The sequence below is a fragment of the Nomascus leucogenys genome, chromosome 4 (genome assembly GCF_006542625.1).
Source record: "Nomascus leucogenys isolate Asia chromosome 4, Asia_NLE_v1, whole genome shotgun sequence".
Classification (NCBI taxonomy): domain Eukaryota; kingdom Metazoa; phylum Chordata; class Mammalia; order Primates; family Hylobatidae; genus Nomascus; species Nomascus leucogenys.
The window spans coordinates 89,761,199-89,786,548 of record NC_044384.1 but is presented as its reverse complement, the minus strand read 5'-3'; the positions used below and the strand labels follow the sequence as shown (position 1 = coordinate 89,786,548).

The 25,350-nt window shown below is 43.8% G+C and overlaps 1 protein-coding gene across 12 annotated transcripts in view; it reads right to left on the bottom strand.

The window, feature by feature from the left end:
* PPFIA1 (PTPRF interacting protein alpha 1) overlaps positions 1-25,350 on the bottom strand; it is a 119,393-nt gene that overhangs the window by 20,922 nt on the left and 73,121 nt on the right. For 6 of the 12 annotated variants that reach the window (XM_030811419.1, XM_030811420.1, XM_030811418.1 and 3 more), the window contains 10 exons: positions 25,116-25,339; positions 20,597-20,828; positions 18,012-18,041; positions 14,609-14,760; positions 13,272-13,444; positions 12,796-12,889; positions 6,888-6,969; positions 6,580-6,780; positions 3,634-3,696; positions 3,107-3,133 (listed from right to left, as the gene is read on the bottom strand). In XM_030811419.1, coding sequence (XP_030667279.1) covers positions 3,107-3,133; positions 3,634-3,696; positions 6,580-6,780; positions 6,888-6,969; positions 12,796-12,889; positions 13,272-13,444; positions 14,609-14,760; positions 18,012-18,041; positions 20,597-20,828; positions 25,116-25,339 — 1,278 coding nt within the window. The remainder of the gene's footprint in view (positions 1-3,106; positions 3,134-3,633; positions 3,697-6,579; positions 6,781-6,887; positions 6,970-12,795; positions 12,890-13,271; positions 13,445-14,608; positions 14,761-18,011; positions 18,042-20,596; positions 20,829-25,115; positions 25,340-25,350) is intronic. The other 6 variants (XM_003278025.3, XM_030811427.1, XM_030811428.1 and 3 more) reach the window with 3 other exon arrangements.

The following is a 25,350-nucleotide window of genomic DNA, read 5'->3' as shown; positions in this document are numbered from 1 at the left end:
TACAGTGAACATCATACTTAATGTAAAAGACTGCTCAGCTGGGCATGGCGGCTCATGCCTATAATCCCAGCACTTTGGGAGGCAGAGGTGGGCGGGTCACTTGAGGTCAGGAGTTTGACAACAGCCTGGGCAACATGGTGAGACCCTGTCTCTTTGGAAAAAAAAAAAAAAAAAAAAAAAAAGACTGAATGTGTTTCTCCTAAGATAAGGAACAAACTAAGGATGTCAACTCTCACCACTTTCACTCTACACTGTACTGGAAATCCCAGCCACTGTAAGAGGTCAAGAAAGAGAAATAAAAAGCACATAAATTGCAAAAGAAATAAAATTGTCTTTATTTGAAGATGACAAAATTATCAATGTAGAAAAGGAATCTACAAAATAGCTACCAGAATAAGTGGGTTTAAGCAAAGTTGCAGGATACAAGGCCAATTTATAAAAATGAACTATATTTCTAAATACTAGCAATGAACTGAAAATTGAAATTTAAAAAGTACCATTTACAGTGGCATCAAAACCGGTAAAATCCTCAGGGATAAATCTAACAGAATGCATGCAAAATGTGTACAATGAAAAAGAACTAACACATTATATACACACACGTATCAAAGGAAGGTACCAGTGGTACCTGAAGTCTCCAGCTGAGGAAGACTAAGTTATGGTCACAGGTCATAGTTACATTATGGGATCTTTGTAGTGACTCTCAACTAACACCATGTTGGTCTTGAAACTATGGCTTCCAGTATCATTTGTTATTTGGTCCAAGCTAGAAACAATAACTCAAATTCTAACAAAGAATGTTTAAATTCTACTAGAAAAAAATGCTTCACTGCTTTCTCTAAAGAGAAAGTGAGAAATATGCCAAACATTTTTGGGTAATCATCAAGATATCTAACAGTATCACCATGCTTGATTCACTCTTCTAAACCTTACCCTTACAGGCCTGATATTTATTTATTTGAGACAGGGTCTCGCTCTGTCACCCAGGCTGGAGTGCAGTGGCATGGTATCGGCTCACTGTAACCTCCCCTTTCGGGGCTCAAGCGATTTTCCAGCCTAAGCCTCCCAAACAGCTGGGACTACAGTCTCAAGCCACAAATACCTGGCTAATTTTTATATTTTTTGTAGAGACAGGGTTTCCCCATGTTGCCCAGGCTGGTCTTGCCCTCCTGGGCTGAAAGTGATCCACCTGCCTCGGCCTCCCAAAGTGCTGGCATTACAGGCATGAGCCACTGCACCTGGCCTAGGCCTGATACGTGTAGCATGGATATCTGGTATTATTTTCTTGCTTGCTGATTATGTATTCTTAAATGGGGAAATTAAACAAAGGAATTGTCTAAATAGAAAACTGCATGGAAGCAGAACCCTACTTATTTCTGTTTCCTCATTATATGCTCTGCTGAGACTCCTGAAGTGGCCTATAACATAAACTCGCAGAAAGATCAGGCTCCATCCCAGGGAGACCCGCCTCTTCTCCTGGGCTGCCTTAGCAGCCTTCTGGAAAAAAATATACCAGGTGATCTCAGTCCAGAGAACATCTGAACTAGAAGAGACACCCACTGCACAGTGTTTATTCCCATCACTGAAACAGTCACAAGTACAACCCAGTTTTATGAACTCCATAAAATGGGAGCTCCATGATTGGGGGACCACGGGCGTCCTGCTCACAGATGCTCCGCGCAGTCAGCACTCTTACTATTTGTTAAATGACGTATAAATGGTTTTGACCACGCCTTGATGTTTTCCTCCTCTGAGTGTCTAAGGGCAGCTCACAGTTCTCCCTGGTTTAAGAGCTGGCCACAGTGCACTGCCCTTGGCAGCAGGTGGCAGTCCCATCTGGAAGCAAGAAGGAGGAAGGAGGGAAAGTGATGGGAGCTTCCACTAGGCTGCATGTCGGCTAGTTCTGGAGCCATCACCACAGCTCAGTCTTGTTTATATCTCCACTGCAAAGAGCAAGGTTAAGCTTACTTTACAGTTCATGTCCCTGACTCAGGCAATCTCATACTGAATTACTAACCAAGTTCTGCTACCTGGTTGAAAATATACTGAAATTTAAGTAATTATGAAATGTACCCTGTATAATTCATTTATGGTCATGATTGGTCCTATAAAGGGATATCTAACAAGTTAAACAATGAGGTTATTTATCTGGAGGAGAGGCACAGAATGCTTAAATCAAGAGAGAAAAAAGCCCACAGAATCACATTATAGCTATTCTATTTTGTTAAAAAATAAAAATAAAAAAAGGTGGGGGGACAGTCTAATGGGCTAGATTTTAGGAGTACCAACAGAAGGAAACACCTGCTTCAACCATCACCTCATAATCAGGAAAATTAGAATTTAAAATCCTTTTGATTCTTTTCAGATATATAATGATTATTCTGAAGCCCTCAGATACAGTCCATTCAGGAAAGCCTCTAGAACTGCCTGTCCATGCCTCATGGCTGCAATGTGCCACTGAGACATACACCCTGACCACAGAAGGCTGGTGGCATCGCACGACATTTCAGCAAGCTGTCTGAACATACAGAATGCAAAACAGTTGGGATAGAGCTTAAAGAATTGAGAAGCTGAAAATTCAAATATACAGTACTCGAGAAGAGGCTTAATTCCTTAGGATTCCATTAGTAAGAAAATCTTTAACTGGACATAGTATTAGGATAGTATTTAGTAAAAAATCAACACAAAGACACAGAGGAAAAGTCACTGTGCCAATTTTTGTGTTTGGAAATTTATTAGAACACAATTTCCCTATCAGTGTATCTTGTAATAACATTACCCTACCAGGAAATTACATACATAATCTCAGAAGCTGCCTAAGCCACAAGACTTTGTATACAAGATCATATGTTAAACAAAGCAATCTACATTAATTAAAAATAACTGCCATGGCATCATATGAGAAATGTTCAAAATTGTCCATGAGACGTACTCTTTGATCCTATGCTTTGCTTGACCAGTGCTTTCAAATCATTAACGATCCTGTACTCCAAATAAACTAAGATGCTATAAACATCAAAAAGAGTAGATTACACAAGTTTTCACACTCCAATTGCTTTTTGCTGCTGTACATGTAGTGAAGAATATATTAGAGAAAGACTCCAACCTGAGCCCAGCTTCCCTCCTCATCTTCCTGGGGTTACGTGGTTAGGAATGCAAAAGAACATAACTGTTAGTATTGGTGAGCTCGGTAATGCAGGCAACGCAACTCTGCAGGGAAGATGCAGCTTCACTGAGGGAAAAAGTTCAGACTATCAAAGCATCATGCAAAACTCATGCAAAACCAACAATTTCAACTTCTCATGCAAGGAGCAGACTCTCTCCATGCCAAGCACATCCATGGAAGGAGAAAGGGCCACACAGTCACACGGAGGCTCAACTGAGATCTCTCCAAAAGGAGAGCTAGATTAAAGCTATTCTAAAGACAGAGTCTACCAACTTGAAGTTTCTGGAAAAAATCTAAAATAAAATACAAATTCTACTTACACATTCAACTAATAACTAAAGGAAATACTTATCTGGAACGACTGAATGGAAAATAACATTTTTGTTTTCAACAAAAAGGCAAAGAACCCAGATGGTCTTAAGTGGAAAACGCGCCGGGAGGAGTGCAGGCTGTGGGGCGTGACTAACCGTTTGTGGCGTGGCTGCGAGCGTTTCCATCTCTTCGTGTGTTAACCAGACATTTCCTGTGGTCTAAGGTGACCCCAGTGCACCAACCACATCCAGGGCAAGGGAAGCAGTGACAAAGAGGAGAGGGGCAGACGCATAAGCCACAGGCACAGAGAAGGGGCCGAGGAGGCAAAGTTCGCTCTTCTTTCAGTTCAGATGCCCGTACAGAATAACCATTCCCTGTTAACACTGGGTGGTCACCACCACCAGGAAAAGAGCACATGATGCCCAGAGCTTTAGATGCCATGCTTACCCGAGGTATGTGAAATATCAAGAGAAGAAAACACGTTGTATACTTCTGGAAACTTTGAGTAATTCTCAAGTAACTATTGATTCAATATATTTAAAGCAGATTAACAACAAAGAATCCAGCATGAAACTCTTGCTTTGGCTATTGGAGGGCTTTCTGCCGCAGATGCTCCGCGACGGCCTGAAAGGCTGAAGGCAGGCCGCAGGGCAGAGGGGGTCACGGATGTGCTAGGCAGTGTCGATGCCTCTGTGCAGCCATCAGAACCAGACACGAGACAGACAGTGGCCTGTGTATCTACTTGAGGGAGATTTTTTCCTTGCACTTTGACATGGTATGAAGAGTCTGCCTTATGTAAGGTATCTCCATCATTACTGAAGACAGTGGATAAACATGGGAGAAACCACACAGCACCTTCATTTTCAGCAAGGCCACTGTCATGTGAAACAACCAGGGAAGAGCGCAGACACTGCTCCCGAGGCAGGCTGTGGGAAAGGAGCTCTTGGAGCAACAGGGGAGGACAAAGCTTATTGTTCATCACCGTAATTTGTTCATTAAGAAGAAAAAAATAAATAAAACAAATAAAACTCCTCAAAACTTCTTTTGTAAGGTAACTGGGAGCCCTGAATCCAGCGCTGACGTGCTCCTTGGAGAAATGTGTGAGGCCCTTCATTGCAACAAGAATTTGTTTTCTCCGGAGGAGACTAAAAGCAGAGAATGGGAATCCAGCCACTGTAGAAAGTCTGAACTTTATAAATCTGGAGTTGGCCTGCCCTTATCTCCCAATAACCATGCTTGTTTTTATTAACATAGTTCTTTGTCACGTAGGATAACCCTTCTGAAGGACTTTCAGGGACTTCCCACATGGAGAGAAACTGTATAAGTACAGCTCATGTTGGGTGAACATTTGCAGATTTGTGAACTGCTTGAAATCCTGAGCTCCCAGGGTCTTCAGCTCCCCAAATGGAAAACAACTACAGGCCAAATAAATCAAATACAGTAAAACACTGGTTACAGGGCAACCAGTGATCTCATCTTTATTTTCCCCTTTAGTTTTTATTTTAAAAAATGTCTACAAACTGGAATGATGGGGAAGGGAGGATTAGAATTCTTTAGGGACCTTTTCCAGGCATGGCTGTGCATGCCTGTAGTCACAGCTACTTGGGAGTCTGTGGCAGGAGGATCACTTGAGCCCAGGAGTTCCAGACCAGCCTAGGCAACACAGTGAGACCCATCTCTACAAAAAATACAAAAATTCCTTAGGGATCAGTTTTGACGGTGGGATAACAAGTATCTCTTACTAGTATGTCAGCTATATTTCAATGGATGTTTCTGGCTGGGCATGGTGGCTCACACCTGTAATTTCAGCACTCAGGGACACTGAGGCAGGAGGACTACTGGAGGCCAGGAGTTCCAGACCAGCCTGGTCAACATAGCAAGACCCTGTCTCTAAAAAGTTTTTAGAAATTAGCTGGGTGTGGTGGTGCACACCTGTAGTCCCAACTACTTGGGAGGCTGAGGTGGGAAGATCGCTTGAGCCCAAGAGGTTGAGGCTGCAGTGAGCTATGATTGAGCCACTGCACTCCAGCCTCGGTGACAGAGTAAGACCTTGCCTCTAAAAAATAAAAAACTTAAATAAATAAACAAATGGGTGCTTCTAAGAAGCCTGGAAGAGCCAGTCCTCTGAACTAGACACAAAAATTTTACTCCTTAAGATGCTACTTACACATGGAATGATACAGAGGAATTCACAGACATAACATTAAGTGAAAGAAGCCAGACACAAGAGAGTGAATACTACATGATCTTGTTTATACACATGAAGAACGAAACAAACAGAGCAGTCTATGGCATCAGGAGCCAGGTGCTCACCCCTAGGGAAGGGGCAGTGCCTCAGAAGGAGCAGCAGGCCTTCAGAGCCCTGGTCAGATCCCATTTCTCAACGTAGGTGTGGACCACACAGGGGATGCTGACTTACAAATTCATTTAACTGTTCACTCATATGTGCATTTCTCTATATGTATATTATATTCCAGTAACATTTTAAAATACACTATAACTGGCTTAGCAAATACCTTTATATATAGCACAAATGTTAATTACTCAGTTTGAATCATGAAAACTGAAAAATGAAATTCAAAACATTTAATTATAAAATGTGTCCTTAAAATATTAAGGTTTTCTTTCAAGAGGCCCTTAGACTGATTCAATTTTGATAAACTCAGCTGGGCGTGGTGGCTCACGCCTGTAATCCCAGCACACTGGAAGGCTGAGGTGGGAGGACTGCTTGAGCCCAGGAGTGCAAGACCAGCCTAGGCAACACAGCGAGACACCCATCTCTACCAATTTTTTTTGGTAGTTTCATATTTCATATTTTCATATTTAAATTTGTAATCGCTTTTCTATGTTTAAAAAAGCTCATATTTTTATAGTATGATGCCATTCTAGCCAATCTTTCATAAAAGCATTTAATAAAGTTTCTTTTGATCATCCAATTCCCCAAAATTAAAAGTTCTAATGTGTGTGATACTAAAATTTTGAATTAGAACTATACTCGATATGCTGTTAAGGAACTGGAGAAGCAATGTCAGCAGGGCAGGGATACCTTCAGAGAGGCATTCCCTGTTTCCAAAGAATGCAGGGGTTGTCTCTGAACGTACCGTTCTAGATGTGGGCGGGGCGGACGGGCTGGTCAGCGACATGATCTCCTGGATGGCCAGCCTCAGCTTCAGCCTGTGCAGGGGGTTGCTGATGCCGATCTCACGCTGGATCTCTGTGTCGGACAGGGCCGACATGATGGCCCCGCTTTTCACGTTTGCTCGGCAGGCAGCCACATACCAGGCTGGCATCCCAACCCAGAGCTGGAGGCGGAAAGCGGAAGGCAGCACAGTGAGGTACAGTCTACAAGGTAGAACAGGAAGTTCACATACTGTAACTCATGCAACTGCATGTTAAATGAAGGATGTACCTCTAGCCAGACCACAACCGTTGGACCATCCCATTGGGCAAAAGGTAAACCTTGTCTCCGGGCTTCCTCCAGCAATTCATGCCTATAAAGGAGAAGATATTGAAAATTAAAGAATCAGCCAGGCACGGTAGCTCACACCTGTAATCCCAGCTCTTTGGGAGGCTGAGGCAGGAGGACCACTTGAGCCCAGGAGTTCAAGACCAGCCTAGACAACACAGCGAGACTCCAACTCTACAAAAAAATTTTAAAAATTAGCGAGGTGTAGTGGCACACCCCTGTAGTCCCAGCTACTCGGGAGGCTGAGGCAGGAAGACTGCTTGAGGCCAGTAGTTCAAGAGCAGCCTGGGCAATATAATGAGATGCATCTCTACAAAAATTAAAAAAAAAAAAAAAAATTAGCCAGGCATGGTGACGCATGCCTGTAGTCTCAGCTACTTGGGAGGCTGAGGTGGAAGGATTGCCTGAGCCCAGGAGGTCAGGGCTACAGTAAGCCATGACTGTGCCACTGCACTCCAGCCTAGGCAACAGAGTGAGACCCTATCTCTAAAAAAAAAAATTAAAACCAGCAAAAACAAAATCAAGGAACCACTATCATACACATATATAACATAAGTTAACAAAGTGTTCTGAGCATTTGCAAAAGTCTAGCAGTATACAGTCTGCCCTCTGTATCTGCGGCTTCCACATCCACACATTCAACTAACTGCAGATCAAAAATATTCAGTGGGAAAAAAACAACAAAAAAAAATACAGTACAACAGCTGTTTACATAGCATTTATATTCCATTGGGTATTGTAAAGAACCTAGAGATGATTTAAAGTCTGCGGGAGATTATGCCTACGTTACATGGAAATACCATGGCATTTTATACAGGAGACTTAAGCTTCCATGGATTTTGGTATTCAGGAGGGGTCCTGGAACCAATCCCCCACAGACTCTGAGAGATGACTATAAATTCTCATCATTTTCCTTTCATCTTCTACAGCTTTAACAGTATCAACACCATCCATTTCACACGAGTTCTGTGCATACTACAAAGAATGCCTGAGTGAGAAAATACTGAATGACTCCCTCTGACTCTCTACAGAATCCTCATCTCCTTACAGAATCAAACAAGTTAACATAATGTTGTCTAACATAGGTATCTGAGAAATAACACTATAAGCTTGGTGAATCTCATCTTATTTCTCAAGTGTTTACCTACAAGGCTTTCAAAGAGGCTAATTGTTTGAAAAAAATAAAAAGCCTCAGAGAGAAGGTGTCATTGTAATGGAGAGGACACATACATTTGGTTTGCAAGTACAGATATCCCCAAGTCATTCAAACATCCCTAGGCTGCTTTTAGTCCATTTTTTCTATAATAATTTCATAAGACATACACCATAGAATCTCTTATTTCTAAAAATTTGATATTGGCTCTTCAATACATTTTAATAGCAGCAGACTTTTCTTAGGAGTATGAAGTGGTATCGCAAGACACGAAATGAAGGGGCTGGGAGGAAGGACGCGCCGCATGGCGCCAATCACCAGGTGGTGGCTGAAACCCTGCCTTCTGTTCCCTTGGGACAAATACCCTTCAAAGACAGCCAGTAGAGCTTCCTTCACACACTGGTGGGTCTAGGAAGTAGTACAGGTAATTCCTGCCACATCAATCCCAGAAAAAGCTCTGAATGCTAACAATCTGGTTAACTGCTAAGGCCTTGAGTGTCCGTGGCCTGGCCAAGGAGCAGGGAGGATCTGACTGCTGCCAAGTCTGGAGGGTTCCCAACTTATGCTCAGCCTTGGTACTCTGCCAGAGACTTTGTTTTTAACATGTAATAGATATACTCACTGTAAATAAAAATAATCGTCAAAAAATAATTCTTTACTTCTATTACTTGGAGACTGGTGTACACTGTCCTAGACTTCACCAGTACCCTCTTCCTGGCAATGATCACTAGCTTTTATAAAAGGTCTTTTCCAGAATGGAGACGCTTCTGGGTCCAGAGGCAACAGTGGAAACAGTGTTAAGACAGTGGAGGTAGACGGATGTGTGTAAGAGTCACAGGAAGTTAGGGAGAAGGCAGAGGAGACCCCATCTGGGTGGCGGGCCCAGGCCTCGGTGTGTGTCCTGGCTCCCCTCCCCTATCAGATCAGTCCATGATCTGTAAGACCAAACATGGGACCACACCCCTGGGCTGGCACTCCAGGTGGGAACATCAGAGCCCCTGTTTTCTCTGGGGGGACTGTTCCAGTCATGGGAAGAAGGCCCCTGTGTTGAGGGGATGCAGAGTCCAGAACTTGGAGATGGCTGAGGCCACTCCACCCTGGCCCTCTGGGCTGTTCATTTACATGAACAACTACATTCCTCCTTTATTGCTTGATCTCAGACTTGGCTCTTTCACTTGCTACTGAGAATGCTATAATGCAGAAAGGTCATATAATTTGTGAATAATGTTGTACATTTTATAATTAAGACATAGCATAATGGTAAAGCTGTCTTTCATAATGAGAAGCTTGTGTGAGTTTTTGCTGATCAAACAGTATGTAAGGGATGGGAGGAAGTGCTTTCTCTCAACTACCCAAACTAAATATATTGCCTTGCTTTCATAAGACTGAAGCTTTTCAATCCTCTGGCACCCTCCATAGAGTGAACAAGACTTGCTTTCACAAGTACAGTTGCCACCTGGGTGACAGAGCAGGACCCTCTCCAAAACCCATAAAAAAACACCACCACCACAAGTACAGTTCTGTGACCCAGGCATAGCCCCTCCCACGCTCCATGGCCATGGCACACTGGCAGAGTCCTGAGGAAAGATGTAGGGTCGCCCTAATGAGAAATGGATGGAGTCAGCATTTCTCATGCAAAACTAAAAAGATCCTTGGGCCAGGTGTGGTGGCTTACGCCTGTAATCCCAACACTTTGAGAGGCAGAGGTGGGAAGATCACTTGAGGCCAGGAGTTCAAGACCAGCCTGGTCAACATAGTGAGACCTCTATCTCTACTAAAAATAAAGGTCAAGGCTGCAGTGAGTGGTGAACGCGCCACTGCACTTCTGCCTGGCCAACGGTGCAGGACCTTCTTTTATTTTGCAAGGGCAAAAATAAAAAAATAAAAAGATCCTCTCAGGAAGCTCAGCATACAGCCTGTGGCTGGTGACTGCCCACATTCAGCCCAGCAAATCTCCTGAGTCTGCTTACCCTGAGAAAGCACTACGAAGACAAAAAGGAGAACATAAAAAGGGAACACTTTAAAAGCAAGGTTACTTCAAGAGACGGTGTTTCAATAACCCTGGGGAATTCTGAAAGTGCTATGGAAGCACTATGCACTATCAAAGCTGACGAATGGCTCTAGGACAGCCAGCCCCGACTTGCGGGTTCATTACTACGTATCCCAGGCACCAAAAGCGCCCACCATGCTGTGTCTTACAAAACTTGAAATCAGCTTGCCAGATTCCTTCAGTTCTCTGTAAGTGAAAGCATCTGGCTGTGTAAATTTTGCAGTTAAAAGCACACCTTTGAGTTAAATCAGGGGTTAATAAGAAGAAAATAATTCTGAGAAATATATGTTCATTCTTAAGAATGGCATAAATATTAAACTGTATTCACACAATACTTTTTCTGGAAAATGCACTTTTTTTCACATTTATATGTAGACACTTTAGGCCAGGCGTGGTGGCTCACGCCTGTAATCCCAACACTTTGGGAGGCCAAGGTGGACAGATCACTTGAGGTCAGGAATTCAAAACCAGCCTGGCCAACATGGTGAAACCCCATCTCTACTAAAAATTCAAAAAAATTAGCTGGGCATGGTGGCACACGCTTGTAATTCCAGCTGCTGGGAGGCTGAGGCAGGAGAATCGCTTGAATCCAGGAGGCGGAAGTTGCAGTGAGCCAGGATCGCACCATTGCACTCCAGCCTGGGCGATGGAGTGAGGGACTTCGTCTCAATCAATCAATCAATCAATCAATCAAAGCACTTTTTCTAAAATCAATTTTATCTCAGTTTAAGTGAAAAAAATGAAACTGCCCTCTATAGTCAGACAAATAATCTTTGTACTTGGAAATTTTCCCCACTAAGGAGCTGGTACATTTCAGAACTTCCACATGGATCCCAAGCACAACATAAACGACAGAGAAGTTTTATTTCACTTCCTCATACTTACTATAATAAAAACAGTAACATAAGCAAAATCTAAGGAATGAAATTTTCCTAGCATGTTTCCAGGAGGCAGAGAGTTTAGTTCTAACATTAAGTTTCACAGGGCCAAATGGCAATTACCCAAGTTATTTTAAAACATTCTTGGCTGGGCACGGTGGCTCATGCCTGTAATCCCAGCACTTTGGGAGGCCGAGGCGGGCGGATCACGAGGTCAGGAGATCGAGACCATCCTGGCTAACATGGTGAAACCCCGTGTCTACTAAAAATACAAAAAATTAGCCGGGTGTGGTGGCAGGGGCCTATAAGTCCCAGCTACTCGGGAAGCTGAGGCAGGAGAATGGCGTGAACCCAGGAGGCAGAGCTTGCAGTGAGCCAAGATTGCGCCACTGCACTCCAGCGTGGGTGACAGAGTGAGACTCCGTCTCAAAAAAAAAATTTCTTACACAGTTCAAGCATAGCGATGTTCAAATCAGATTTTGCTGTTACGTGGTTTCTATAAATTTCCATGTACAGGGAACCAAAAAACTGAGTATTCCTATGGTACTGTTAACATAAGAGCATTTTACCTAAAATATAATCAATAAAGCATTTATAAAGGCTTTGAAAAGAAAACTAAAATGAGATAGATTTCACAACAGAAAAAATCAGCTGGCAACTCTAGGGGCTAAAGGCAAAGGGGCCTCTAGGGGAGAGGGCCCCCATAGGCTCTGGTGCGTCTTTGGGCCCCAATTTCCAGATGAGCGTTGGTTTCTCAGGGCACTTGAAAGTGGCCAGATGATTTTTCCCACAGTCAGAGTCATCACACAGCCCATCAAGTTTCACCCTGTAAGCCTGGCATTACCATCTTCCACATTTCTCAAGCTCAGCCCTTACCCCATAGACCATACAAACTGCCTATTTTATTGCAGAAGTGGGTTTAGTTTTGTTCTTCATTTGTTAGCTCACTTGGGCATTGTCTCAGCCTATCTAGTTCATCTACAGTCAGCCAACACACAACTCATTCCGCATCCCAGAAGGCCCAGGGACAGAAACCCGATTCCTCCACACCCTCACCCCGGGGCATCACACTGCCTGTGCTCCTTTGTTGAAAGCCATCCCAAATATTACAGCTTATTGTCAGAAGCAGACTTAGTTTAGAATTAAAACTTAATAAACAGGCTATAAAATCGGGAGTCTATTTGAGATAAAACTACAAAATCTACAGAAGAGAAAAAAATGCAACATGATGAATGTTTCAGACAGATCACTAGCATGAAGAGCAAATCCTGAACGTTGGCAAGCAACAGTCGCTGTACTGGCCACAGTTACAACTTGTTTATTACTTGCTGGTACTATTTAAAGAACTTTATGCATATTATCCCATTTCATTCTCATAAAAGCCATACAAGGTATGTACTACTAGGATCCCCACTTTACAGAGGAGAAAACTGAAGCACAGAGATGCTAGGTCACTTCCTCAACGTCACAAAGCGAACTCTGCAGGCGCCAGGGCCGACTCCAGTGCTCAGGCAGCTGAGTCCAACTCTCACCCACCCTATCTCCTGGTTGAACAACTTTCCAAGATGATAGGGATACCAGTGTGAGTTTCTTCGAAATTTCACAAACACTAAATCTTCCAGAAAGTACCGCTTAATTAAGGCTATAGGTAAAGCTTTCAGAATATAATGCATATATACATAGCTAGCTATTATAATTAAAAAACACTAGTTAGAGCTTAGGCACAACTGAAAACCATTCGATGAGATGAAGAAATAATACAAAGCTTACTTTTTTTGAAGTTTACGATTTTTTTCAGCCTGTCCCCCCAATTTGCTAAGTCCCAAGGCATCCTGAGATGAGTTATCCGTCTCGGAAACACCAGCTGTGAGGAAGCAGAACAGCCCAGAAGTAAAAATCAGCATGACAAAGTTCTATGTTTTCATAAATAGGCGGATGAATATTTGCAGGTTCAGAGTGAAATCATTTCTTAAGGTTAAGTTTCTGACTAGATAACCAAATGCGCAAGACAGAAATGCTCAAGACAGAAAATGTGTTGTACCTGAGTGGCAAGTGGGCATAAACCGCTGCTCTCTAGCTCCCATGCCTTCATATAAACTGCTGCTCTCTAGCTCCCAAGCCTTCACAGCTGCTGCTCCCTGGAGAGCACACGGCCACGGAGCACCGCGTGGCAACTGCTGGCACTGAAGGCAGTGCCTTCCTCCCCGACCCCTGGGTGCTGAGAAGGGTGCGGAAAACCAACCAACCTTGTCCTAATGCTTCTTTGCCAGTTTGTCCAGGTCGGCCCTTTTCCTTCTTGCCAAACAAGCGGCCAATGGAGGACTTAATGCCTTTCTTCTTTGGGGCTTTGTGGAGCGAGTCCTGGCTACTGTTGCTACTGCTGGGGTTGCTCACGGGACCGTCCTGGGAGCCTGTGGAGCTTCGAGGAAAGAAAACGGATCTTTACCACGTGCCCTTGTAGGATACTTCACGTATTAACAGTCGCAAACTTCCCTACAAGCACTTCCAGTCTCTTTCACACACATCTTCCTCACCAAGCGCATCATGCATGATAAAGGCAGGCTCCTGGCAAGGCCAGCACGGAGACTCATTCTGGGCAGCTGAGACTGTCTCTGACATGGAGCCCTGACTCCGCGCCATCAGGTGCTAAAGCCCAATGGTCTGCCTGCTTCCCCTCCAGCAGCTCCCACAACCGCCCTGAGCATTACTCTGCTCAGCTGAGAATCGTGGCAATGTTAACTGCCTGAGGAGTTACTGCAAAAATTAATATACATGTCTCCCCTGCATATTGCCTGGCACAGAACCGAAATCCAATGGAGTTTAAAAAAAGAGGGGCCGGGCGCGGTGGCTCACGCCTGTAATCCCAGCATTTTGGGAGGCCGAGGCAGGCGGATCCTGAGCTCAGGAGTTCGAGACCAGCCTGGCCAGCATGGTGAAACCCCATCTTTACTAAAAATACAAAAATTAGCCGGGCATGGTGGCGTGCACCTGTAGTCCCAGCTACTTGGGAGGTGAAGGTTGTGGTAAGCCAAGATCATGCCACTGCACTCCAGCCTGGGCACCAGAGCGAGACTCTATATCAAAAAGAAAAAAAAAGATAGCATAGATAGTAGACTAGTAACAAAACAGCTAATTGGTTTCCTGAGAGGGGACACTCAGTAAATTGGTAATTACAACTTGGTACTCTCCACAGCTTACAAAAGGCACAAGAAAGGCACGGGTTGTCCTAGAGAGCGGTTCCAATCCCAAGCCTGTCATCTGCTTGCCAAACTCTCCATCAAGAATAGAAAGTAGTCAATTTGTAGACTCTGAAGACATGAAGTTTTTCCAAAACTTGCTGATACCATTTAACTCCTTTCTTTCCAAACTAAGCTTGCCCAAACAGATATGCATCTTCTGCTGGATTTCACTATAGCCCAGAGCAGTGGTAGGCATTCTAAGTGTAACATGTAAATACACTCAACTGAATTAATGTGTAATTCTAGAAAATCACTGTTTTACTCAAGAAAAGATTCGTCGATTTCTCAACACTGGAAACGAAAAGACAAGTGCGCTCTGCATGGGGCTGCTGCAGGCTCCTTACTTCCTTATGTCCCTGATGTCCTCGTGGCTGACGGTGTGCAGCGCCCCTTTGTGCAGCCGGTCTAACCGAAGGGCTCTCGGGGAGGAAGGTGGGGAGGTTTCACACTTTATGGTTGTCTTGTCATCTCGTACCTCTTCTCTGGAAGGTGGCAACTGAGGGGTGAGAGAAGCACAGAGTTAGTTAACAGCAGACAGTGAAAAACTCGGGCCTTAAATTACAGCCATAAACTTCTTTGAAAATCGATTCACTGTGCTTTCTGCCAGCACAGAAAGTCTTGTTTCAGTCTGGCACCATTCTGAAGGGCCACACAGCACAGCACCACAGAGCCGTCAGACTCCTGGTCTGCCTCCCCACGAGCATGCGTTGGGGCCCAGCAGGACACAGGGATGCCTCTCATCCTCAGCCTCCTCCATGCAGCCCAAGGTTCTGCCCTCCCCGGAATCCTAGGCACATCATGAGGACAGTCTCTGAAGGGGCAGCAGAGATCTGAACAATGCCGATAAACCACATTGTTACAAACGTCAGACAGCATTAACTTGCACTAATGAAGAGCCAGCAACAAATATGTTTATCTCCTGATGTCCTTCAAAAGAAACACTAGAGAGGGCAGAAACCTCTTGGGCAAAATTGTCAAATACTTTTTTGTCTAAACGGGGTAAAAATAAACAAGGAACAGCCCATGACCCCCATACACGTGTATGGCTCATATTTCCCAATAATGTTTGGACAGACACTATAAATTGAAGCACTTCTACGCAGTTTAAACATTTTTGTTCAATATGGCTTAAAAGAAAATACTTCTAGGCTTATCATTACAAGATGATCTTTGTCAGACTCCCTGGGTTTTTTTTGTTTTTGCAGTGGAACATGAATATGCCCATGTGCTGAGGGAGCAGGATGGTGGTAACAACAGTGAACAGACTCACCCCTGCAGGGTCTAGGCAGATCCTGCTTATTATACATTTGTGTTTTCTGGTTTTGAGTGGGACTGGATTTCATAAAACATGTTCAGTAAGCATTACTATAAACAGCAAGACTTGAACAGTGAACTTTATTTTATTAAAAAAAAATTTTAAGAGCCAGGTTCTTGCTGCGATTCCCAGGCTGGACTGCGGTGGCTATTTGCAGGTGTGATCATGGTGCGCTGCAGCCTCAAACTCCTCTGCTCAACTGAGTCTTCTGCCTCGGCCTCCAAAGTAGGTGGGACTACAAGCATGTACCACTGGGCTCAGTTTGAATTTCTGCTTCTTAAATGGGATTGTGTAAACTGTATCAATCCTACTGTAGCCCCACTGTGGCTCAGGGAGGACCAAGTGCATTCAATGCAAAATGGAGCTGCGCTCATTTAGGACATAATCTCAACTAACAGTTAAAATGCAAATGAATCCTGCATCCTTTCCTAATTGCCAGTTACAATCACAAAACAATGAAAGGCTTTCAAAGCTAGAAATTATCAATATGAAGCTTAAGTTTCAAAATTCAGTTTAAAACAATCATCTGTTTTAAAAAAACAAAACCAAAAACAGGGTACAGAGAAAGCTGACACGCAGCCGGCTATAAGCTGTTAACAGGGTCCGGGGAAAGCCCCGTGAGCCCGGCCAGCGCTGCCCTCTGCACCCCTCCACGCGCCACCCTCTGCACCCCTCCACACGCCACCCTCCACACCCCTCCACACGCCGCCCTCCGCACTCCTCCATATGCTGTAGTGCTGTCACGTGCCAGACTTCTGCCTCCATCCCAGCTCAGGCCTACTAGAAAGCAGGGAAGTCCTCTTGGTCTACACCAACACCACTGGCACAAAGGAGGAAGGCGACAGTCTCCTGTGGACCAGGTCTGGCACCAGGCGTGGCACTCTGCACGCACCCCTGGTTTAACCTCACAACCACCCGAGGACTAGGCTCCTCAAAGACACCAAGTAGCACGCTGAAGTTACCAGTGACCAACAGGGCCAGGTTATCATGTCTAAGTGTCAATCAACATGCTACTTCCTTCACTCAGAAAATCTTGCTATCAAAAAATAAAGAAAAAACGATCCAACAGAAGTCAGCTGAACTGAAGGCCGTGCTCTGTGTCTTGCTGCTGCTGGTGTAAGCTCCTTATCTCACCACAGACAGCCACAGGTCCAATGCCACTTTAAGTGGCACTGTTCTATCATTATCTTCACTTCTCAGGAGAGCAAACCAAGGTACAAACAGACCCCAGGTCACAAACTCATCAGCGATTGAACTAGGATCTGAACCCAAGCAGTTTCACTAAATCACCCAACAGAGCAGCTCACAGACAGCTGCTGACCAGGTCCCACGCTTTTGTCAGAGGATAGCTGCCTTTAGGTATCCGAAGAGCTGTCCGGTCACCGCACCATCAGGCAGGTTTCAGACAGGGGCACAGAATACAGACCAGAGCGTGAAAGTGATGAGGGAGAGATTTTGGGTCAACATAAAGAACAGCCACTGAGCAGATCTGCTCCTAATGTACTCTACTTCCTTCGAGAACAGGAAGGCCCAATCCACAGTTATCTCTAAAGAGAAGTGGCCTTGGGCCTCCTTCTGTAGGAGTGCTGCCAGGGAGGTCAGAGTATCTGAGACAAGTAAGGCTAGATGGTGAAGTGGTCAACTGTCAGGTTTTGAAATCAGACAAATCTGAACTCAAATCTGCACTGTGCACTGTGGGGCCTCTCTAAGCTTTAGTTTCCACATCTGTAAAATGGGGATAACAACAGTAACCTCACAGGGATGTGTATGGGGATTAAATACGGGTTGAGCATCCCAAACCCAAAAATCTGAAATTCAAAATGCTCCAAAATCTATAATTTGAGTGCTGACATGATGCTTGAAGGAAATGGTCAATGGAGCATTTCAGCTTTTGGATTTTCAGATTTGAGAGGCTCAACTAGTAAGTGTAATGCAAATAGTTCAAAATTTAAACAAATCTGAAATCTGAAATACCTCTGGCCCTAAGCATCTCAGATCAGGGACACTCAGCCTGTACCAGACTGGGAACGCACTCAGCACAGTGCCTGGCATACAGCAAGAGCCCAATGCTAGCTGTGATTATTACGAAAATGGGTTCCCCCGAATCTACAATCTATAGCTTTGCACTAGTAATTTCTTATTTTTAAAATTACTACATCTACTATGAATAAGCATGTAATGATCAGAAGGCTGAAAAGGTGAGAGAATGGCAAGCTGTTACATTTGCCCCAGTGTTCTGTGAAAACCGCTAATGACCAATTTCCAATAGAACAATCATCAGTAAGGTGCTAGGTCACTTTAAACACTTCCATTAAAACACCAACCATTCATTATCATACAACTACATAATGCTACATTTACGTAAAATATGATAGGTACTCTTCAATACATTATGGAGATACAAAGATATGTTAAATTACTAAACAATTTACCTTTCTACGATGTTTCCTTAAATCACTAGGCTGATAGATGCATGCAAAGAAATGAAGAGAAACCAGATTTACTATACACTTTGAAGTTAAAAATTCAAGGATCAGTATAAGCAAATATATTAAAATAGAAATGACAGGAGACAGGATTTAGAGAAAATGTAACTGGATATGGAAACATTTTTTCATCAAAAAATTTAAATATAAGTTATTAAAGGTTTATTAGAGAAACACTATAAATTATTACTTACATAAAATTCTATTTCATGTGTTTTATTAAAATATGGCATTCTATATAATAAAAGGCCCTAACAATCATCTGTTCTAAGCCAAACCTCTCTATAACTTAGTTTTCTTTAATAAAATCCATGTTATAATTAAAAATATTCCAACTGATGAGGAAGTTACTGCAACACCAATTATAAAACTGAACAAACCTACTTTTAGTTAATCACCTGTTGGACATTAATGTAAAATCCTTACCTAGAATTTGATTTACCACTTTTCAAAAATAAATTTATTGCTTAAAGCAAGGTATCCTGTGAAAATATGTAAGAACAAAAGCTAGCATAATATTAGGTAGAATCTTTACATCCATCCTATGATTCACATAAGATATTTTAATTTAAAAACAACCTATTAGAGATAGTTGATGAGATTCAACAAGCTGATGAGATTTACAGTCTTGAATACAATCATCAGAACCAGAAAGCATACTATTTGTGTCAACAGCTTCCATTAATTCTACGCTTAGATTATTTATGTAGGAAACACTTATGAATTACACAAATCCTACATAATTTGAGTAAAAACACTCTTAAACACCTATGTCTTGCCTGTATCCATACTTACTATATAGTAATACACTAATTTAAATTAACATTGAGAAAAAGATACTTTTAACTGAGAAAAAAACAACCCATTAACAAAGTCATCACAGCACAGACTCACACATGATCGAACACACACAGTTGCGTGGTTACCTGAGCATGCTGTGAAGAATCGCTATAGCATGGGGTGGAACTGGGAGGGGAGGTGGATAAGTAAACTACAGACTGATGGGGACCTGAGGTCTGGATTAAAAATGAATCTGGAGATGGCTAAAATAATAAAACAAAAGGATGACAGGAAATCAAAACCAATGATGTAAGCATAGAGACTGTCAGCCAGCATATGGAATTACAAAACCAGAAAAAATATATATACATACACAACTGTTTTTTACAAATTCTCTGGACAGAAATAAGCACAAACCCACAAATAAAACAGTCAAAGAGTTTAAAATATTACCTAATTAGTAGATGATGTAAATTATAAAAACAGTATTTCAAAACACTGCAAAACAGATTAGTTACTACCTCATATGCCACTAAAATGATTCACCGTCGATTTAATTGCATGCTGGCTAACAATACAACTAAAAACGAAAATAGATGGTAATGGGAAAAAATATGATAGAAGCACAGTTAAAAAGCAAATGGTGTAAATATGAAGTATTTCATTGACAACACACTGACAAGTCCTAAATATACAAGATAGTTTTTTTTTTTTTAGATAAAGATGGGGTTCTCACTATGTTGCCCAGGCTGGTCTCTTTACTCCTAGCTCAAGCAATCCTCCCACCTTAGCCTCCCAAAGTGCTGGGATTACAGGCATGAGACACCGTGCCAGGCCCACAGGAAAGTTTTAAACATTCCTCAGATCTGCACACTTTGCAAACACCAAACACCAGAAGGTCATTGCATTTCCAGGTGAGAGGTGACCCTAAGCTGCGAAGGGAAGAAGCCCATCTGCTTCCTTAGGGAGCCACGAAGCAGCTGGCTTGTTCACAGCTTCACATGCAGAACCCATTTCACGTTTTTCTTTTTTTTGGTAGTAGATGCCCTGGAAGCTGGTTCGGCACTCCAAAAGGAAAGAAATGCACTGACTCCCTTTGTACATTTTCCCATATGCTCTGATGTCTGCCTTTATTTACTTTTGCTAAGTGGTTTTTCCTAGAAAACAGAAAATATTTCCCTTTCTGGCTGCTGTACTTTGCAAAGCTGTCATGCCTAATGTCACACAAACAAATGGTGGCATGCTAGCCTGGTCATCCAAATATTAAACTTTTTTAAAAAATATTTTTGGGGATTTGTTTTGAGACAGGGTCTCACTCTGCTGCCCAGGCTGGAGGGCAGTGATGCAATCATGGCTCACTGTAGCCTCAACCTCCTGGGCTCAGGTGATCTGCCCACCTCAGCCTCCAGAGAAGCTGGGACTACAGGCACACACCACCACGCCCAGCTACTTTTTGTAAAGACAGGGTTTTGCCATGTTGCCCAGCTGGTTTTGACCTCCTGGGCTCAAGTGATCTGCCCACCTCAGTCTCCCAAAGTGTGAGGAATCACAGGCGTGAGCCATCACGCCCGGTCCCAAATATTAAAATTAGTTTGTCATAATTGAATGATTAAATAGTAACTAGTTTTTATAATCTTGAACCTCTTAGAATAATGAATGTACTTGATTTTCTTGTGGGTAGATCTGTAGTGTCCAAGATTTCATACAGGTATGCTGAGAGCAGCCACAGCAGGGAAAGGGCGGATACGTACAAGGGTCATGACGCCCAGTCTGTCCACTTCCCGGGCTGGGCTGTGAGGGATCCTTCGTGGGGTGGAGCGCCCACTGCCCGGAGGGGAGGAGCTAGCAAGCGAGGAAGCAGGGTAGGGGGGAATGGAGCTCATTGATCTAAAACGACCAAGATTGTCTAGACTTCCGCTGCCAACTCGACTTTCAATCTCCTCTGCCCGCTGCTCTGTATTTTCTTTTTCTTCCTGAATCAACCTAAAATAAAACAAAAGCAGTCAGTCCTCCTGTTTCGGCAAACAGATTAATGTGTTTGCATGAGAAAAACCACGCTTATACTCTGTATTACTATGAGTAAACTCCAATAATAAGTTGCTCAAACAATGAACACTTCAGCAAAAATGTTCTACTCTCTTTTTTATTTATTTATTTATTTTTCTTTTGAGATGGAGTCTCGCTCTGTTGCCCAGGCTAGAGTGCAGTGGTGTGATCTCAGCACACTGCAACCTCTAACTCCTGGGTTCAAATAATTCTCCTGCCTCAGCCTCCTGAGTAGCTGAGATTACAGGTGCGTGCCACCATGCCCGGCTAATTTTTTGTATTTTTAGTAGACACGGGGTTTCACCATGTTGGCCAGGCTGGTCTCGAACTTCTGACCTCGTGATCTGCCCGCCTTGGCCTCCCAAAGTGCTGGGATTACAGGCGTGAGCCACAGCGCCTGGCCAAATTTTTAATTTTTTCAGACAGGGTCTCACTCTGTCATCCTGCTGGAGTTCAGTAGCATGATCATAGCTCACTGCAGCCTCGAACTCCTGGACTCAAGGGATCCTCCTGCCTCAGCCTCCCAAGTAGCTGGGGTGACAGGTATGCACTACCACGCCTAGCTCATTTTTTAAAAATTTTTTGTAGAGACGAGGTCTTCCTATGTTGCCAAGGCTGGTCTCAAACTCCTGGCTTCAAGACATTCTCTAACCTCAGCCTCCTCCCAAAGTGGTGGGATTACTGGCATGAGCCACCACACTAGCCTCAATCTTTTTTAATATACTACATCTTACAACAACAAAAAGTAAACCTTCCATTGAGTCTTGTTGGTTCTGGATATCATTCACATTTGATTTTACTTATTTACACAAAAATTCTGCAGAAGGCTGGATGGCAATTTTTCCTATGGTTGCAATTAATAATTTCCTTACTAAGTAATATTTTAAAATTTTATGACCCTTATCTCCCCTATTCTTAGAGCAAAGCTGAAGAAATCTACAGATTTCAACTGGAAATCAGGAACTCTAATATAACGAACAGATCCACAAAGCAATTAGGAGTTTCCCAACACTTAACTATTTAGACTAAACAAAAATACTGAGTTGGTTCTTTTTTTCAGTTTAAATTTGAACCAGAGTGTTATCTGATGGGATTCTCTACCATCCTCATCTAAATTTCTGGATTCATGCCAACCACGCTACATTAATTTGTAATTTGAGATTAACGCTCCTCTCTCCTAGAGTGTCATGGATCACTAGACAGCAGTTTTAATATTTGACTGTGCCAATAATAATTACTCTAGTATTAAAATATAGAAACCTGCAATAACCCTTCCAATTAAAGTTCTACTTACATTTCTAAGAAAAGTGCTTTTTGATCATTATTAATAGAAGAAAATACACAAGTCAGTGGACAGAACACTTACATCAGGTCAACTTTCTGCATAAAGAGGAAACACTTTTATCTAGCAATAAGTCATAAGAAATAAAAACAAAAGGTATATAATCCTTTCCCAGCTCCCATAATGATGAGGAAAGATGATCTTTCTGAACACTTCATCACACTAATTATTTTGCACCTCCTCTTTCAAAAAGCCCCCATGCCTGGCAACAGATGCTGCAGGGGCCTCTTCACCAGTTTTCAAGGTGGCACATGAAATGGGAGTTATAAAGTCAAAAACACAGGCAGCACACCAACTTCTTACTTTAGAACGTACAGCCCTATTTTTTTTCTTTTTAATCAAAAACAAAAAGCTGGAGTAACACAGCTCTTGTTGATGTTTCTCTTAACCTTCTCTTCTTTACCTCCTGTTCTCTCTGACAGGACTGGCACCTCCACCCATGTAAACTTCACAACCAAGTCCTGGCAGCACCCCACCCAAACCTGCCGCAGGACTCCATGCACACGCCTGCTCCTCACTTGGATTCAGGCTGGCCAAGCGGCACATCAGGCCAGGGCCCGAGGGTAGATCCCAGGCACCCCCTGCTCACACTGCTGTGTCCCTAGGCCAAGCCAGCGTGGGCAGGGTTTACCGGTCTCTTCGTCAATATAAAAGCAATTCTTGGATTCCATTCTACAGTTGGCCCGTTTTGTAAGTTCTGCATTGTAACTGCTAAAGTTGCTAAAGAAAAACCCTTTAAAATACTGATGAGACAAGAAAGATTCAAACCTGCACTCTGAGCACTCACTGTCCATGTTAACTTCAAACAGGGAAAGGCACACTGGAGTAGAGCCATGCACTCCTGAAGAGCTCCAGTGTTCTGTGCCAGGCCACTGTGTGATGGGACCTGAACATGGGAGGCTCTGATGTACGCACACTCATCACAGTGCCTGGCCTAATTTTTGTATTTTTTGAGACAGGTCTCACTCTGTCACCCTGGCTGGAGTGCAGCAGCATGATCATAGCTCACTGCAGCCTCGAACTCCTGGGCTCAAGGGATCCTCCCGCCTCAGCCTCCCAAGTAGCTGGTGCGACAGGTATGCACTACCACGCCTGGCTCATTTTTTAAAATTTTTTTGTAGAGATGAGGTCTTCCTATGTTGCCAAGGCTGGTCTGAACACAGCCCTGGCTCAATTCCTAGTCTCCTCCGAGCCAGTGTCTTCCTCATCTCAAGAAACAGACTGCATCCTTCTGGCTGTTCAAGCCCAAATGCTTGGAGTCATCTCTGACTCCTGTCTTTGCTTCTCACCCTGGATCCAATCCCTCAGCAAATCTTGTTGGCACTCCATAACAATACACTGAACACGCTCCACGTGCTCCTTCTCCTTCCTTCTTCACGCCCCTGCTCAGACGTCACCCTCACTACACTGTCTCCCTGGCCTCCCTACTTAAAATTCTTATTCCCCTGCTCACTCCACAACTCATGGCTGCCCTGAGTCCCACTTTCATGCTTATTACCATCTGACATACAGGGATGGTTTAAAAATATGTCCACAAACACTTTTAACACTCGTCCCTTTAAGAGGTGGAGGGTGATTCTCACCCCAAACCCTGAGTGTGGGCAAGACTTAGCGCCTCACTCAAATGAATAGAATAGAGCGGAAGTGAAGGCTGCGGCTTCCAAGACCAGGACTGGAAAGGCTGTGGGACTTTCTCCTGTCCTACAGTATGGGCTGCTTGCATCACAATGCAAAGACCCTAGAGCAGCCCCGGTGGCCAGTTCCAAGTGATGGGTGATGGCCCCGAGGCTTCCTGCCCCAGTTGGGTCTTTCTGTGGCTCCAGCCTTACCAGATTGAGCCAGGACTGTCCTGCTCTGCTGCTCCTGCGCTCACAGGAGCTGTGAACTACGAAATGTTCACTGTTTTAAGCCACTGAGCTCCGTAGTAATTTGTTACACACCAATAGTCAACAAACACACATTACCAGATTCTGTCGACTGTTTGTGTCCTCTGGGACGCAGGCATTCTTCCTGTTTTATTACACACTGCTGCAGCCCTAGGACTCTACAGGTCTGTAATGGGGCCTGGCCCAAACTAGCTGTTGAGTGACTATGGGGGCTAAAATTATACTTGCGTATATTGAAACAAATGCTGCTGAACAGACCAAAGTAAGAAGGTAAACGTTCTACACTTTTAAACGTCACTACACACAGCCTCTTCTGTGCAGGAGGCTGCACATGTGGCAGGTGATAGCAACACGCTCCTTTCAGGGTTCAAGGTCAAGAAGGGATACTCAGACCAGAAGGGGGTTGATAAGCAACCCTCCCTCTCCCTTCCCACCATATGCGCCCGCTCCGGCATGCACGTATTCTGAGCGCTGGTCTCTCTGGTGAGTGGCACTGGCCTGTGGAGGCAGCCACTGCTGTTCATCCAAGGCAGGCTTCAGTCTTGTCTTCTCTTCCCAGCCCACCACCGTGCACACCTTTCCTCTGCACTCCGGATCAGGAAGGTAGGCCGATCGGCCTCCTCCAGATGTGTTCAGCTCATGTGGCCTTCCAGGTGCAGATTTCAGGACAGCAGTGGGAGCTGGGTGGGCCCAGAGCCCCTTCAGCACCCTCCAGCTATGTGGCAAGGTTCTTAGGGGAAGGACCTCTCAGGTCCCACAATGTCCTACAGAAAGGTACCAGTGCCATGACTGTGGGGAGAGTGCCCTGGTTACTTAAATTTTATATTCAAGGGCAATTTCAGACCTTAAAATTCTTAAAACAGAAGTTAAGTAAGTTCTATTATTATGGAATACTTAGAAAATGTTAATAGTCTTTCATCCAGACTTTTCCAGGCAGGATGAGATTCCTCAGAGACACCCATGTGTGTGGTGAGCGTCATGCATAGCTGCACACACCTGATCTCTTTGTTGATGGCGTCCAGCTGCTCCTGAAGCATCATGGCTAGTGTGTGCGCGTCAGCCTGCCCGCTGGGTGACAGCAGGTCAACTGAGCTGAGGAGAGCGTCCCTGTCATCTTCACCATCAGACACGTCAGCATCACTCTCGAATGCTTGTGCTACATTTGCCAAGACACTAGCTTGCTGGGCACGTTCCCAATCCTGCTCATTAAGAGTTTGTACCTATAAACAAG